Source organism: Lissotriton helveticus, chromosome 2_2 (genome assembly GCF_964261635.1).
Source record: "Lissotriton helveticus chromosome 2_2, aLisHel1.1, whole genome shotgun sequence".
Classification (NCBI taxonomy): Eukaryota; Metazoa; Chordata; class Amphibia; order Caudata; family Salamandridae; genus Lissotriton; species Lissotriton helveticus.
In genome coordinates, this window is record NC_136060.1 from 188,739,090 (window position 1) to 188,756,109 (window position 17,020).

Below are 17,020 nucleotides of genomic sequence, written 5' to 3' on the forward strand. Positions count from 1 at the left end.
TACTACAGTAAACAATAAAAACATGGACATTTAGCTACCACATTAAGTACCTTGAGCTTCTTATTGATGTTGACTTTTTCTGTCATTACTACTATCAATCTATTCCAGTAGTTATGTGCATACTTACTCGAGCGTGTTGACCACAGAGTAAAAAGAACTTGCCCGCCTGAAAATGTTTCTTCTCCCCCTCAAAGTAAAGTGCAATACTTTGGTAGTCTTCAGTGGTGGTATTTTCTGAACCTGTAACCAAAGCACATTGACAGTTCAATTTCTAACAAAACAATGCATGGTTCATAGAAAGCTTTCTACTTGTACCAATCTCCGCTACTATCCTTCAATTTGTCAGGACAGCTGTAACTGTATTTCTCCTGATCAAATGGTAAAACAGGCCTTAGCAAAAGAATAGCATGGAATAGGCAGGCGCTTTTTTAAAAATAATTTGTTTTATTGAAAACGTTCTGATAACATACAGTTTGACTGAGCACAGCAGTTGCCAAATTGTTACAATCATATGTGCAAAGTGTTGTGGAAATAGCAAAACAGTATAGTGCACATCAGGGTGATAGGTTAATCAGCAAGTAATTCAAGTGCAACAAAGGCGTGGATCACAGTACAATAACAGAAGAAAACAGGCACTCAGAAGAGCATAAAAGATGCATTGGCAGTGCAACATGCGTTAAGTATGTAATCAAAAAGGCGTACACATATTATTACTGATTACTTGCATTACATCGCCATCCAAGGGCAGTGCGTTCAGCTACCATCACTCATCACCTACAGCAGATAAATTCTCCCCCTGTCTCTTAGCCAACTAGGTTTGACTGGTAAAGACCCTAATGTTTCCTGGGGCAGCTCGGGGTGAAAGTAATTCTCTACACGTGTCCGATTGTGTGTTTCAGTATACCATATCAGCATTCCAATCCTTATGGTCGGTAGTGGGCCACAAGCCCAAACGTAGTCACCCGATGTCTTGCAAGCAGTAAACCTCCCAATCAATGTCCCCATCATTGCTAGCATCAGAGTAAATTCTAATGATGCCCCAGTGATGTTCTCAAGCTCACTAAATACCGCCTGCAAAACTCATGTACTATCGGGATGTGCAAGATGTGGAAATCTAGCTACACTCTCTCTGCATCGCTGACACTCCGCGGTATCTCGTAGTCCATATCTGAATAGTCGTTCTTAGTCCATATCTGAATAGTCGCTCTGGAATGTAATATACTTGGTTAATATATTTCAAATGTATCAACCTAAGTCTACCATTCAATGAGATAGTCTTACCTACAGAACAACAGTATTGCCAGTGTTTGTCACTTATGCCTGTATCGAGATCCTTCTACAACTCACGCCGAGCCTTATTCAACCCAGGTTTGTGCACTTCTGGAGAAAACGCATAAAGTCTCGCCACTAGCCTGATAGGGACGGCAACCTGCAGAAGAGAGGACGGTGCTTCATAAGATCGTCATCCAACAACTTTCATCATGTGTGTCCAGCTCTGTAAAAATGGTAGCAGGTCAGAGCCTTTGGCCCATCACTCAGTTTCTGAACCAACTCCAACTTGCACATTGTGCCATCTTGGAAGAAATCTCCCATGGAGCCAATCCCGAGCGTGAGTAAGGCTTGCATCGCTGTTTTCTCCCGACCCATAGGAACATGTGATGAATACAATATGGAACCGGCTTGGCACTCCAGTAGACTATGCCTAGTGTGTACTGTAACATTTAAGGAATCTAAAACGCAATGCTGCGTGTCGGGTTACAAAACAACGTTTGAGGTAATGTGCAGGGGTCTGAGGTGTCCCTTTCAAGATCCAGGTGTGGCAAATCACATGGACCATAAGAGCAAACATACTATGTGCTGCTTTGTAGTATGTCTCCAAGTCCGGAGCATTCATGCCACCCACATCATAGGGCAGAGTAAGTATCTTCCGGCATACTCTCAGCTGTTTTCTTACCCAGGCTAATTTTATCATGAGGGACCGTAAATTGTCAAACACTGTTCAGGATGAGAGACATCAGAATATTATGATACAGGAATAAAAATCTGGGTAACACTACCATCTCCATGATGGCTATGAGCTCAATTAGGGATAACAGCTATTTAATCTAGCGGTCAACCGTCTCCAACAGTTTTTGTGCTGCCCTGCACTAATTATCGAGGAGGACCACAGCTCTGTGTGCACCTGAATCCTCAGGCAATGCACTGATTCCATCAACCACAGAAAGGGATATTCAAGTGTTTTTGGCGTCATGGCTGGGGTGAATGGAAAAATGATGTATCTGTCCCAGTTCACATGGAGGCCGGAGAATCCTCTGAAATTCACTACCTCACACAGTACAGAGGTGAGATTACGCTCAGGATGGCGCATGTATAGCAATGTATCATCCACGTACACTGGGAGTATCAGGTTGTAACCTGGGAGGCGCAAGCCCCGATGTCGATGGTGTCATGAAGAGCAGACATCAATGTTTCTGCCACCAATGCATATATGTCCCTATTAAAGCCTGGCACATGGATGTAGGTATGATGCCTGTCTCCACCATGTCCATGTACAGTGTGACCAATTGAGAAACCAGTAGATCCTAGTAACCCTTGTAAAAGGTTACCGAAAGCCCCTGTGCCTGGCACTTTTCTCGATTGCATACACTCAAGTGCAGCTCGTATCTCGGTCGGTTGCAGCAGTCCTGGCAAATGATCCCTATGTTCAGTGGTAAGCCAGGTTATATCTATATGTGTTAAATAATCAGTGGTTGTGGCATCATCGTGTGGAGGTCGTGACTGGTATAAGTCAGTATAGTATCTACGAAATCTGTCGGGTATCTGGTCTGGGTCGCTTAAAGGTTGTCCTTGCTCATCATTTATTTCTAAGAGTACATCAGACATCCTGCTGAGGTGCAGCAATGCAGCTAATGTAGCACTGGGGCGTTCTCCCTCACCATAAGTGCATACAAAAGCATATTTTCCTAAGTGATGAACTTTACTTTTGGCTGTCTCGTGGAACTCGTCCAACTTTACTTTAAAGCTGCCCAGCAGGAGGTCGCCAGCGGAGCTCTGATGTCTCCGCTCCAAATCCGATATCTTCCCTTCGAGGTGAGTCAAACAGCCCCGTAGTGAGCTAAGGACCCCTGCATGTTTAGATAGCGTACACCTCTGATATCGACCTTGTAAGTCTCCCAGACCATTGCAAACGTATTTCTCTGTATCCACGTTAATACGGAAAAACTTCTCAATGGCTTGGGCTAATTCAGCTCTGTATGCTGAGTCTAATAGGGAATAGGGGGTAAGTGGCAGGTAAATGCAGTAGCTCTTTGGGTTCAGCGCTCACGTTCTAACAGCACAGGCGAGTGATCAGAGTAGGTACGTAGCAACAGTTCACATCAGTTGACTCGAGACACCAATCCCCTCCATATAAGGCAAAAATCAATTTGTATGTGAATGACATGCTCTGTGGAACAGTGAGAGTATCCCGTACTGGTGGGGGACCTATGGTGCCAGATGTTAAGGAGGCCTTCTCTGCCAGCAATGTCTGAGAGCCCGCGCTGCCGTCAAAAGGTAGACGCTATTATGTAAAGGCCATGAGCTGTGTGGCAATACTCAGGTCTAGCAGAAACCTGCATGCCAGGACCCTGGGAAAATTGCCAGGGATCCCTCTTGCACTGTAGGGCTTACAATGAAAAGGGACCGCTGAATGTTACCCTGCTTCCACTCTGCATGAGGCAGTAGCCTCAAGTGCTTGCTTCCTTGCAGAACCTCCAGAGAATCAAATTTTAAAGGCCGCACTGAGAACAAAATAACTCAAAACAATCACACATCTCAATGGGCACAACATCCCACATTGGAATGAATTGGAAATTCTATAACTGCAGTTCGCTGAAAGTATAGGACAATGAAAACCATCTTTTATCTGAGTACCTATTTGAAATAATCTCAGTAATTGGGGATCATTACTACACAAATCACATACTGCATGGCCCTCTGTCTTTGACACACATGATGGATCTATTAGCCAATAGATTAAGCATAGTAAACAGACTGGTTTAACCACTTACTAACAACATAGAAATGAGCTTGAGACAGTTCATAAGAATCAGTGACATTCGGTAGAAGGCAAAGCTGATAAGTAGCAAAAAGCATGGGAACTGCAGATGCACCATGCATGATGAATCCATTAACAGTTTGCAAAATGTTGCGGCGCTAATTAACGCACTAAGTAGCACTCACCAATGATATCAGCATAAATCTCCATCTTGTTATGCTGTTGAGCCAACTGGAATGCTTCATCATTACATTTGGACATGACCAGAAACTGAATTGCTGAACCATAATCCCCTAGTCGTAGAAAGAACCTAACCAGACAAAGAAGTGTTGTTAGAAGTGGACTAGAAAAATATAAAAACACACACAGGATTATTACACAACAAAAACTACTACAACAGCATTTACTGACACATCGTATTAAAGGAAAAGATGCAAGCTAAGCAGGTGGCTATAGCAAGGGGTCTAAATACTTTGCATTAATACACTGTTATGTTACAATATGCTCCAGTAAGTCTAAAGAAATACATCAACTACTTTTGACATTGTGAACATACACTTCCAAAGAACTCATGACTTTCAGCTACCAGGTACGGATTCTGATTGTTTGGTAAGGATATATTGGCTCTAAAACCCCAATGTTAATTGTTACCCAACTCAGTGGCACTCACTTTATTCAACCTCAGAAGATGAAAAGCTGAGGGGACCTACAGGAATTCAAACCTATGACCACATAGATTCATGCATTAGTTTACCACACCCAGCTATGTCCTTGTTTGACAAAAAGTTGACGACACAGCCTAAGTATTTTTTTAGGTCTGAGTAAAATCTTAGGCCCATTCTAACATTTAAGCTGTGGAGACATCTTTCTGACAGTCAAGTAGTACCGGCAAATAAGTTGTTTGATTCACACAAAAATCCGAATCTAACACTCTGAGATAGTGTCTTTTAGCACATGATCACGAATGATCGTTTCATGACTTTTTTGTCTGTTGCGAGCATCTGCCGTAAGAGTTCACAATCCCTAGGAGATGCAAAGCATTTTTGTAAAGATTTCTAGGAAAAATCCACTTCCATACTGCTTGCACTTCCAAAGATAGTGGTTCTTGATCTGGTGTTTCCTTGTTTACTTAATAGTACATGGTAGTGGTATTGTCGGTTTGAATTAGTATTCTGTTTGTTGCCAAAGAATACAAGAAGGCCTTGATGTCTAATGGACTGCCCTGGTCACAGGTGTGATAAATAAATTCCCACTCTGACCATTAACCTTGCATTGTGGGACTCGCCTGTGTTTTATGCACCTTAACAGGAAGGTGGCTGAGACTACCATTTGGGACAGTAGATCTTGATGAAATGGAACTTCCTACCAAAGTCTTCTTTGCCGGCACAACAGGGGTAGAGACCGTCTAACAGCTTGTAAGAGACAAAGCTTGTCTTCATGTATTTGTCTAATTGGCTCCACTGATACTCCTGACACTGGTATAGAGGTCATATGCATATTCATTCAGGCATTTGGTAAAATGGAGCTCAAGAGGGCTGACATTTGTTTTGCTGGTGGACTCTGGCTTTCCTGTCGTTGGGGATACTTCTTACCGTTAGTTACAAGTCTCTCCTCTGAAACAAACCTTTCCTTAGCATATATCTATGCTTACAAAGCGACTGGAGTGGAGGAGAATTTCAGGAACCTGACCTGAAGCCCCTGGTGCTTAAGGTGTTGTGTTGTGAAAATCACTGAAGGTCCTTTCGTAGATTGTCAGCTGTGATCTGCAAGTTGTCTAAGTATCATTAGAAGAATAGTTTTGGCTTCCATGGTTGAACAGCCACCAAAGCCATGCATTTAGAGGAGTTCCAAGGAGCAGATGTATGACCGATGGAGAGAATATTGTATTGAAAATGCACGTTTTTGAACAACAGGTACCAGTTACATCCAGAATGTTTGAGGAAATACACATCTAGTAGATTTACTGCACACTCTCACTTTGGGTTGTGGGGCTATCTGATGGAACACTCATTTGTGAAATGGTTCCCTTCCGATTCTCTTGTTAGCAGTATTTTGCTTGTTTTCATAGTTCTAGAATTGGCCTGTATTCTTTCTGTGGACCCTTTTCTGGACAAAAACTATCTTGATACACCCCTTTCCCTATGTGAAAGAGGGAAAGGCTCTCTGACTGGTGTTTGAAGGGGATAGATGTTGCTTTGAATAGCAGCTCCAGCTGAAATGTGTGTGATTTTCTTGGTGGACTAGCTGATAGTGGTGGCTAGTCATTTTGCACAATATTCAGCTCCCATTTATCTTTGGTTATGTTCCACCAAATGTAACGCTGCAGTGTGACACTGCCCCCTGCTGGAGTGATACACTGGGGCAGGGCTGAGGGGAAGTCATGGTCTTCAGTGCAGGGGGCTTCCCTACAGAAAATTATTCTTTTTTTGATCCTGCAGCTGTGGTACTCCGCCCTAAATGATGCCCCCTTTAAGTAAAGCTGATGGTTTTGTAGCTGAAAATATGATTAATGAGTTGTTTTTAAGCTCTGCAAGTGATGTTGGTGGTATCCCCAATCTCTGTTTGTTTTGAGATTTTAATTATTTTCTTCTCTGTAAGACCTACAGCTTTCAGCATCTTTGTCTCACCCTTTATGATGTGACTCTCACCTCTTCTTCATGAGGATCACACAATGATATCTTCATGATTTTCAACCGAACGTCATGCCTGAGGGATGTTAGTCATAACCACAGGGATCCTCTTGATGCCATTCCAATTTAAAAAATCACCAGGCCTGCATACTTAATAGAGGAGCTGATCACCTGATTCCTCAGTGACTATCTTACAGAAGTCTTGTATTTCTTCTTTGGAAAGTTCTTCAGTAAACCTCTGCATGGTTTCCAAAGGGGCCGGTCATATCGCCCCACAACAGCTGCAACTCTTGACGTTTTCATGGCTTTTATAGCTGCACCATATATTTTCCTTCCCATTGCAACCATTTGCTTTCTGGGTCTGAGGTCTGCATGTCTATTTCATACAGCTAATAATAATATGCCAGAGACCAGCTTTTGGTCAGAACAAGGGATGGAAGGATCATTTGTATTTTAAGGCTGCCTCAGGGAGGTTTTACAAATCAATGTTGAAGTGATGAGCGGAGGCCTTGAGAAACAACGATCAATAAATGGCGTAGTATGAAGCAATGTCGCGTGGATGGACACTTGAGTGAGCTTTGCCATCAAATAGCACTTTCGCTTTGCCATTGTGTCTAACAAATAACTGGTTCTTGACAGAGAGCTTGTCTAGACCATGCAGGTTTTTGAGGGCAAAGCATCTAATGGCGAATGAGAGTGGTGTGAATGTCAGGCATGTCAATATTTCTTGTGCCTCCCCTCTCTAGGAGTAGAAAGCTGGATAGCAATAGAGAAAGCAAATTGGGTATCAGTGGAGGAAGCCAATTGGGTAGCAATAGAGGAAGTCCATTGGCCAGTATCTCTATTTTACTCCTATACTCCAAGTTCCACTCCAAGGGACCAACACACAAAATCCACACAGACTGCCATTGCAGGCTGCGTGACATGGTGCGGACCATGAGTAAAAACATGGCATGACACACTCCTGTGTGCCATGCCAAAGTCACTGCATCTAATATATGTAAGTCATCCATACAGCTGGCCTTTAAGCCCCAAGGCAGGGTGCATTATATTTTATGTGAGGACATATATGCATGAGCAGATATGCCCCTGTGATGCCCAGTTCTATTACTTGACATTACAAGTGAGCAAGCCATCTTAAGGTATGTACTGGGCACTGGTCAAAACGAGTTCCCCAGATACATAATGGCTTCTCTGAAACCTATGCAGTTTGGTATCAAACACTTCCTATTAATAAACCCACATTGTTATAGTGATGGATTTAGTCATACATTCACCCAGAGGGTACCTTAGAGGTACCCCCTGAAACCTACCAGCCCTCTAGTGTCCTGGCTGACTGGTACAGTCCAGCCTGCCACAACAGATGAGTTTCTAACCCCCCAGAGTGAGAATCCACACACTCAAGAGGTCAGGAACAATGGCCGCTCTGGAAGGAGGAGTTTTACACCTACTCCAAGAAGGCTGATACATAAGAACTCCAAGTCAGGGGGTTCAAAGAGCTAACCGCCTTTGGTATGTCAATCTGGCTCCCTCTCCGACCCCCAGACCAGGACCTATTTGGCACCAGGTCAGGTGGGAAAATTGGTAGTCAGAGAGACATGTCCGCCCTCATGCTAATTCTGTCCCTGAGGTGGGCTACCTGATGTGGATACAAAATGTAATAGTCTGCCATCTTGGTGATGGTAGAATGTTATGCCCACCTCCTACAGGAAGTGGTCATGTAGGGGGCATAATGACCCCTGGGGTAAGGAGCCCAATGTCTACTACCTGAACACTAGATAAACAATGTGGACTAACCCACTATGTGATAGTTTTAGTCACTGTTTTCGTGGCCTGAAACTGGGACCCATTTGCTGCTTTCCTGCATCCTGCAGGCACTCAAAAATAACTGTGAGGACTCAGGACTGCTACAAACCCCACACCCAAAAGCACCACTGCATTTGTGCCCCCTAACCCAAGTTGAAGTTGATTAATGGTGCCAGCATGGTCCCCCGACTCTCCAAAGACAAAGCCAACCATAGGTTTGTGGACAGTGTACTCACCATCGCCACCTGCACCATCGCCACCTGCAGCCTCTTTGTGCAGGCCCTCTCTACCACTAGTGTCTCCACAAAAACCCGATGCCTCAAAACATCTCTGCACCGAGCAGCCCTGGACCGAGGAGAAGAGGACCAAAGGTGTCCCTACGTCCCCGAGCATCACAAAACCTGAGCCCCATTGTTGGTTCAGCCTGAACAGGTTTCCCAGTCCCAGCTGGCAGCCTCTTTGCAACCAGACTATTCCCCATTAAAATAAATAGGACACCGATGCTGTAACACACCTCTGCACCTGGCCCCCCAGTGCGGCCCGAAGTGACCTAAAGATACTGCCTTGGACCTTGCCCCATACTTACTTTAAGTACAGGAGATTGGTCCCATAAATCGCTGTGAAGTGTCTGAAGGCAGTACATGCTTTCCCCCGTAGGATAACATTGGGTACCCGACGCTGAAAAGCTCCTCTGCACCTGGCCACCCTAGTGCTGCCTGAGGTGACCAGTTTGTGCTGCCTTGGACCTTGCCCCATACTTACACTAAATCCAGGAGATTGGTTCCATAAGATGCTGTAAAAGACCTGTAGGTAGTGCATGTTTTTCCTCCGTAGGATAACATTACAGCTTCAGAAATTGCTCAGAGTCAATTTTTTTAAATTGTAAAAATTCATACCTCGAAAAGTACTTACCTGATTCTGATGATCTTGGTATTTAACGTCATAAAAAAGTATGTGTTATTTTTATAAATCGGTGTTGGATTTCTTTATTAAGTTGGGTCTCACTTACTGCCTTTGTGTGAGCAATAAATGCTTAGCACTACCCTGTGATAATATATGCCTAACTACTCGCCCACACTACCACATAAGAGACCATTTGGGGTGTCATTTGTGCCTCTGCAGTTCCTTTGGTGTTTGCCTGGACTCTTAACACACCATACCTCTTTTTGATCCACTATATAAAGAGCCAGTTTCCCAGTGCCTAATTTGTAACATTGCTGTCAATGACAGTACCAAAACAACTTCTAACAATCATATTCTTCTACGCCCCAAAGCTGTAGGAATAGCTTTGACGCAATGCACTAGTTATTTGTAATCAATTTTGAATGAATAAACAACTGTTGTTGTGCTCATCTCCAAATCAGACAACAGCGCCGCCATGGGGCAGACAGCCTTAAGTACTGGTGTTGACAATTAAGTGCTGGTGCCGTGCAACAGAAACCACTGGCACAAATTAAGCACTGCAGCTTCTTACATTCATCATATGAAGCCACAAATGTTTTGATAAAAGGAAAAAGTTCCCTAAAAAGGGGGTGATCAAAACCCAAACAAAACAAGAACAAAACAATGAGGCTGTGAAGCTGCAAAACATAATATTAAATGGACAATGATAGCTCCTTACAGAAACACACTGTATATTTTCCAACTTTTCTGTGGATGCTGCCTGTTTGGCTGCATGTGTCTGGGTATGCCCAGAAGTGGGTCCCAGGCTCACTGTGCCACTCGGTTCAGGCTAACCTGGCTGATGAGGGGTGAAATCCCGAAACTGGTCCTATGATGCTTGTTTCTGGTCCAGGAAGGACCTGGCTTGGCAGTTTGGGCTGGACTGTTCCCATGAGGCACAAGGTCAAGGCTGATTTGCATATGGCCAGGTCTAAACTGGGGTGGCATGGTGAGCAAAAGAACAATGGATTTAACCCAGATCTCTTGACTGGGGTGAAAGTTTTGATTTGTTCTGCATTCCGTCCATCAATTGTTTGTCTTTTGTGTCTAATTTCTAGCATACTTATTTCTCTACATTTCCATAGGCTGCAAAGTAGATTTTGTTGATAATTAGGTTTTATTCTAGAAAAGAGAATGTATAAAATGTGGAACATTTAGCTTTAGGCTGAACTGCAACAACCTTGGGCAGGAATTCAACAGGGTAACTGGGATGTTGAAAGCAAGCACATCCGTTGGTACATGGAAAGCCTAGTCTTATTGATTTATTGCACAAGAGCCCTGTTATCTTATTAGAGCACAGGACCTGTGATTTACTATTTCCTGAAGGATTTAGGGTTTTTTGCCAATTCCTTTCCACACAGTCCCTGAAGAAAGAACTATTCCACAGAATATCTGCTTTTCTGAAAATATACTACTCTAACCTAACTGACTACTTCGCGAAATTTAAGTAAAGAGCTTGTTTCCATATGATCTCAGACTTTTCAACAAAAGCAAGGTATGGTGGATCGCTAAAACCTGTTTTGGAACAGTAAGAAAACTTATGTATGCATGTCATCTAGTTTATTGGCACATCTAAAAGATCAGAGCGGAAGACTCCTTACTCCTCTTCTTATGCACGCCCAAAGATTTTAATAGAGCCTGAAACCAGACTTAATACATTTCTTGCTCTATCTGGTCACTCAAGCTTTTTAAATTTGAACACCTTACTTTTCCTTTTCACACTCACCATTGTTGATCACTGATCACTACTGTTGTAACCAGTGGTTTACCTCCGGGTGGAGGAAGCATAACAACTAACTTGATGATGAGGCTGCCACGTACCATTTAAAGGCGGAGAACCAAGATATACCACCATCCGAACCTTGGCATGTGATTGAGGGTTTTTTATTGGTATCGTGAAACGACAAACAAAAAAACCCTGGTGACCCAGGACAAGTGATCCGTTCCCTCTCTGATTTTTTTTAACCAAGTACCAAGGAAGCTGAATGGATCACAACGACTTCCTTCTCCCTCCTTTTTGATTTGATACATCTCAAAGAACACAGAGGGCCTGATTACGACCTTGGCGGATAGGATACTCCGTCAAAAACGTGACAGATATCCTGTCCACTGTATTAGTCCCATAAGATATAAGTAATTGTAATACTGCGGACAGGATAGCTGCCACGTTTGTGACGGAGTAACTCTGTCCGCCAAGATCGTAATCAGGGCAAGAGATCAGTGATATTACTTGTAGTGAGTGATATTTTGCATGCTTCTGTTTTTTGGCTAAATGTCAGACATTCTGTGTTGTAAGTGAATTATGGGTCTGAAACCATTTTAGGATTAATTAAACGCACCCACTATTTTATATTGATAGATGGCAGTTGAATTCATGGGAATTTAAGAATCATGAGACTGTTGGCAGTCTGCAAAAAACTACAGCTCACTAGGTTAAGGAAAATAAGGTCTCAGTCTAAGAGATTGGTATATTTGGGGAAGCATACAAAAGGGTACTTAGTAGGCACACAATTGCATAGTTGTACCATATAAGAAAGATGGCATCAGGGGGTCAGTTCTGTTGAAGAAGCTGTTGAAGAAAACCTTTTGAAAGTGGAAGAGGCACTATGGGAAGCCCAACTACTCCATAGTGTGTGCCTGCTTACCTGCACGTGAAGAATTTAAGAATTAAGTGATGTAGCAGCCAAGGCACACCATGGTATTACAAAGGGAAAGCTCTATAAAATTGATGACACGCTGAGTACCTAAGAGCATGGCCAAGCAAAAGGGACTAGAAATACAGATGGGTTCTGGTATTCAGAGACTGTATGGGGACTGACAACCCAGATGATAAATGTTTACTGAATTATTCAAGGCACTGTATCAAACAAGGTCAGAGAGAGACATTGTTGTAATAAGAGACCTGCTTAATGTGGTTTGGATCTTGAGCTTTACAGATGGCGGCAAACGAACAAGTTACGTACCTTCGATAAAAACCTTACCTGGTAGAGACTCTACCTAGCCGCAGATTCCTTACCTTAGAACTATGCCCAGGCATCAGACTGGATGAGGATATTTTTCATGAGCAGTAGCCCTGTGTGCTGATAGTTGGCATCTTTCAGCTACGCAAGGGTTCTTTTCACGACTTTCCACACCAGGAGCGCAGAGCCACTAAGAACACTGACTACTGGTGTGGAAAACCAGAGACCTGAAAGGGGAACAGCCTTGGCCCTAGAAATCTGTTCCCAAAGCGGGAGGATAGGTGGGTTGGATCTGTGGCTAGATAGAGTCACTACCACGTAAGGCATTACCGCAGGTAAGTAACTTGTTCATACAGATTTCTACGCGCATATTCCTTACCTTAAAATAGATATCCAAGCAATACCTTCCTGGAGGTTGATCTGTGAACATGATTTAACCCAGAAAGTCCTGCAGGAGCGAATGGGCAAAGTGCCCATCTCGATGGACCTGCAGGTGCAGGCAGTAGTGTTTGGTGAACGTGTGCAGGGAGATACACTTTGCTGCCTTGCAGATGTCTAGGGCTGGAACTCCACGTGCTAATGCAGTGGTCGCAGACTTTGCTCTTGTAGAATGAGCTCGCAAACCCTCTGTGGGTTGCTTCTTTTTTTTTTATTAAATCTTCTTATATATGTACAATAAACAACAATACAGATAGCACTTAGTACATTCTTCAAATCACTTTGATGATGAAGTGGAACTTGGGTCGACCTTTTATAAATAACATATCTCTTGCTCAGAGCAACCTGTCTCGCTACGAATCTAAGTCTTCTTGGGACGCTTCCGCTGGTAAGCTGGGTGGAGTACGTATGTTCCCTCTGTAATCATTCCACTTGCTTCACATTTGTACTCACTTCTTCGGGCACCCCCTGGATACGTATACTGTTTTCTTCCAAAACATGCACCAATCCATGTCTTTTTTCCAGTCCCGAACTGTCGGGAACTCTCTTACTCCCCATTTCCTCGCTATATTCCTCTTAATCACAATTTGACCCAGCGACACCCATGTTCTCTCCTTACCAACCAGATCTGTTGGCTCCCACACATTCAGTACACATCTTTTGGCCTTGGGTATTAGTCTATTCCCCAGCACCTCCCCCAAGCATTTCACAGCCCAATCCAATATCTACCAACGTGTGGGCACTCCCACATAATATGGAGGAATGTACCTTCCCGACTGCACTGCCTCCTGCAAATAGGGTCTTCCCTATATCCCATTTTGACCAACGCTAGCCCAGTGACATATATTCTATGCAATATTTTTAACAGCACTAGCCTCAGTTTCGATGAAATCGCCACCTCTTTTGGCGATGCCAGTGCCTCTATCTAGACCTCCTTCTCCAGCCCTGCCAAGTCACTCTCCCATTTTGCAAGAAGCTGCAGCAGGGAATCCGGGGAATGGTTGACTAGTTTTGAGTACGTCAGGGAGATTGCATTTTAGGCATGTACCCATAAAGGAGCATATCATCAAGGGGAGAGGCCTCAGGAGGGGTCTCTCCACTCCGGATCACCGTCCGCAATGCATGACGTATCTGCAAGTACCTGAATCTCTCAGTCTCCACCATTTCATATTCTTGTTTTAGTGTCTCGAATGGCACCACCACCCCCTTTTTCCTAAGGTCACCCACCTTACTTATTCATTATCCCATTTGTCGAACTCTTTCGTCCGCCAGAGGGAGCCTAGTTGTTCCGTTTCCCATAGTGGGGTGGCTAGTGTTATTTTTTGCGTCCAACCCATACTCTTGTGTGCCGTATGCCACACCTGGATCAACTACTTTGTGGGACCTGTCAGGTTCATTTTCCTGGGCTTTGAAGAGAGCGCACGGGTGTGATTACTCCAAGGCAATAGCCATCTGTCGATTGTATATCCGGGGTCAGTCGGAGATCGATACATGCAATGGTTGATGGCCGCTAGCTGTGCAGCCCAGTAGTACTTTCTGATATTAGGTAATCCAATACCCCCATGATACTAACCTTTGACAAATTTTGAGATTGAAATTCGCGGTGGACGGTTTTCCCAGAGCAGCGCCCTCTGTGAACTTTCTACTTCAGCAAAATAGGACGCGGGAACCGGGTCTGGCGAATTGTGTAGAACATACAGGAATCGAGGCAGCGACAATCAATCAAAGCATTTATATAGCGCACTACTCACCCGGAGGGTCTCAAGGCGCTAGGGATGGGGGGGGTCCGCTACTGCTCGAACAGCCAGGTCTTGAGCAGCTTCCTGAAGGCAAGGTGGTCCTGGGTCAGGCGGAGGTGGGTCGGGAGGGAGTTCCAAGTCTTGGCGGCCAGGTAGGAGAAGGACCTTCCTCCTGTGGTGGCTCTTCGGATGCGGGGGACGGAGGCGAGGGCATGGCCGGTCGATCGAAGCTGGCGTGTGTGGGCGTAGAAGTTGAGGCGGCTGTTGAGGTATCCTGGGCCTTGGTTGTGTAGGGCTTTGTGTGCATGGGTGAGGAGACCGAAGGTGATTCTCTTGTTGACCGGGAGCCAGTGCAGATCTCTCAGGTGTCCGGAGATGTGGCTGCGTCGGGGGATGTCCAGGATGAGTCGTGCAGAGGCGTTCTGAATCCGCTGGAGTCTCTTCTGGAGTTTGGCGGTGGTTCCGGCGTAGAGGGAGTTGCCGTAGTCCAGACGGCTGGTGACGAGGGCCTGGGTGACAGTCTTCCTGGTCTCGGTGGGGATCCACCGGAAGATCTTACGTAGCATGCGCAGGATGTTGAAGCACGACGAGGAGACGGCGTTGACTTGTCTGGTCATGGAGAGGGAGGAGTCCAGGATGAAGCCCAGGTTGCGTGCGTGGTCTGTTGGTTTGGGTGCGTTGCCCAGGGCGGGGGGCCACCAGGAGTCGTCCCAGGCGGAGGGTGAAGATCCCAGGATGAGGACTTCCGTCTTGTCCGAATTCAGTTTCAGGCGGCTGTTCATCATCCACTTGGCTACGTCTGTCATCCCTTCGTGTAGGTTGGCTCTGGCGGTGGCGGGGTCGTTGGAGAGGGAGAGGATCAGCTGGGTGTCGTCGGCGTAGGAGATGATGTTGAGGTTGTGTTGGCGTGCGATGGCTGCGAGTTGGCTCATGTAGACGTTGAAGAGGGTTGGGCTGAGCGAGGAGCCTTGGGGAACGCCGCAGATGACTTCGGTGGCTTCTGATCTGAACGGGGGAGGCGGACTCTCTGTGTCCTTCCGGCGAGGAACGAGATGATCCATTCCAGTGCCTTCTCCTGGATTCCGACGTTGCTGAGGCGCCGCACTAGGGTACGGTGGCAGACAGTGTCGAAGGCCGCGGAGAGGTCTAGGAGGATGAGGGCCGCTGATTCTCCGTTGTCGAGCAGGGCTCGGATGTCATCGGTGGCTGCGATCAGGGCGGTCTCGGTGCTGTGGTTGGCCCGGAAGCCAGACTGCGAGAGGTCGAGGGATCCGTTCGTCTCGAGGAAGGCGGCCAGCTGCTTGTTGACGGTCTTCTCGATGACTTTTGCAGGAAACGGGAGCAGCGAGATGGGGCGGTAGTTCTTGAGGTCGGTGGGGTCGGCTGATGGCTTCTTTAGTAGAGCGCTGAGTTCGGCGTGCTTCCAGCTCTCCGGGAAGGTAGCGGTGTTGAAGGAGGTGTTGATGATGTCCCGCAGGTGGGGTGCGATGACAGCGTCGGCCTTGTTGAAGACGTGGTGAGGGCAGGGGTCGGTCGGAGATCCGGAGTGGATGGAGTTTATCGTGCGGATGGTGTCTTTGGTGCTGATCGGAGTCCAGGCGCGGAGGGTGGTGGTGGGGGGCGGTGGTTCAGTCGTGGCGTGCGTCGGTTGAGTGCTGAAGCTGTTGTGTATGTCCGCAATCTTGTTGTGGAAGTAGGAGGCGTGGGAGTTGCAGAGGTCTTGCGAAGGGATGATGTCGTTGTTTCCGGCGTTGGGGTTAGAGAGCTCTTTAACGATGTTGAAGAGTTCCTTGCTGTTGTGTGCGTTGTTGTCCAGTCGTTCCTTGAATGCAGTTTTCTTGGTGGCGTGGATCAGTTGGTGGTGTTTTCGGGTGGCGAGCTTGAGGGCAGTCATGTTGTTCGGTGTTGGGTCTCTGCGCCAGGCTTTCTCGAGTGCTCGGCAGTTCTTCTTGGAGCTCTTGAGTTCGTCGGTGAACCATGGGGCTTTCTTGCTGCCGGGTCTGCTAGGCGGGGTCTTCAGAGGGGCGAGGACGTCTGCGCAGTTGCTGATCCACTTCGTGAGGTTGGTGGCCGCCTGGCTTGGGTTGGTTGCGCTGGTGGGAGGGTTCATACTCAGGGAGGTCGCGAGCTGGTCGGATGTAATCTTGTTCCAGCTTCTGCGTGCAACCTGCTGTTGGTGGTGGTGGATAGTGGTCCTTCTGAAGCTGAAGTGGATGCAGCTGTGGTCCGTCCAGTGGAGTCCGGTGATGTGGCTGAAGGTGATGTCCTTGCTGGATGAGAACACGGGGTCGAGTGTGTGTCCGGCGTAGTGGGTGGGGGTGGTCACCAGCTGCTTGAGACCGAGGTTGGCGAGGTTGTCCAGCAGGGTGGTGGTGTTGCGGTCGTTGTTGTTCTCCAGGTGGAAGTTGAGGTCCCCGAGGAGGATGTAGTCAGTGGAGAGGAGGGCGTGCGGGCTGATGAAGTCGGCGA

The 17,020-nt window shown here is 46.1% G+C and overlaps 1 protein-coding gene across 2 annotated transcripts in view; it reads right to left on the bottom strand.

Annotated features, from left to right (window-relative positions):
* The window catches only part of WDR19 (WD repeat domain 19), a 740,406-nt gene that overhangs the window by 367,991 nt on the left and 355,395 nt on the right, over positions 1–17,020 (bottom strand). For both annotated transcript variants that reach the window (XM_078678329.1, XM_078678328.1), the window contains 2 exons: positions 4,222–4,346; positions 128–240 (listed from right to left, as the gene is read on the bottom strand). In XM_078678329.1, coding sequence (XP_078534455.1) covers positions 128–240; positions 4,222–4,346 — 238 coding nt within the window. The remainder of the gene's footprint in view (positions 1–127; positions 241–4,221; positions 4,347–17,020) is intronic.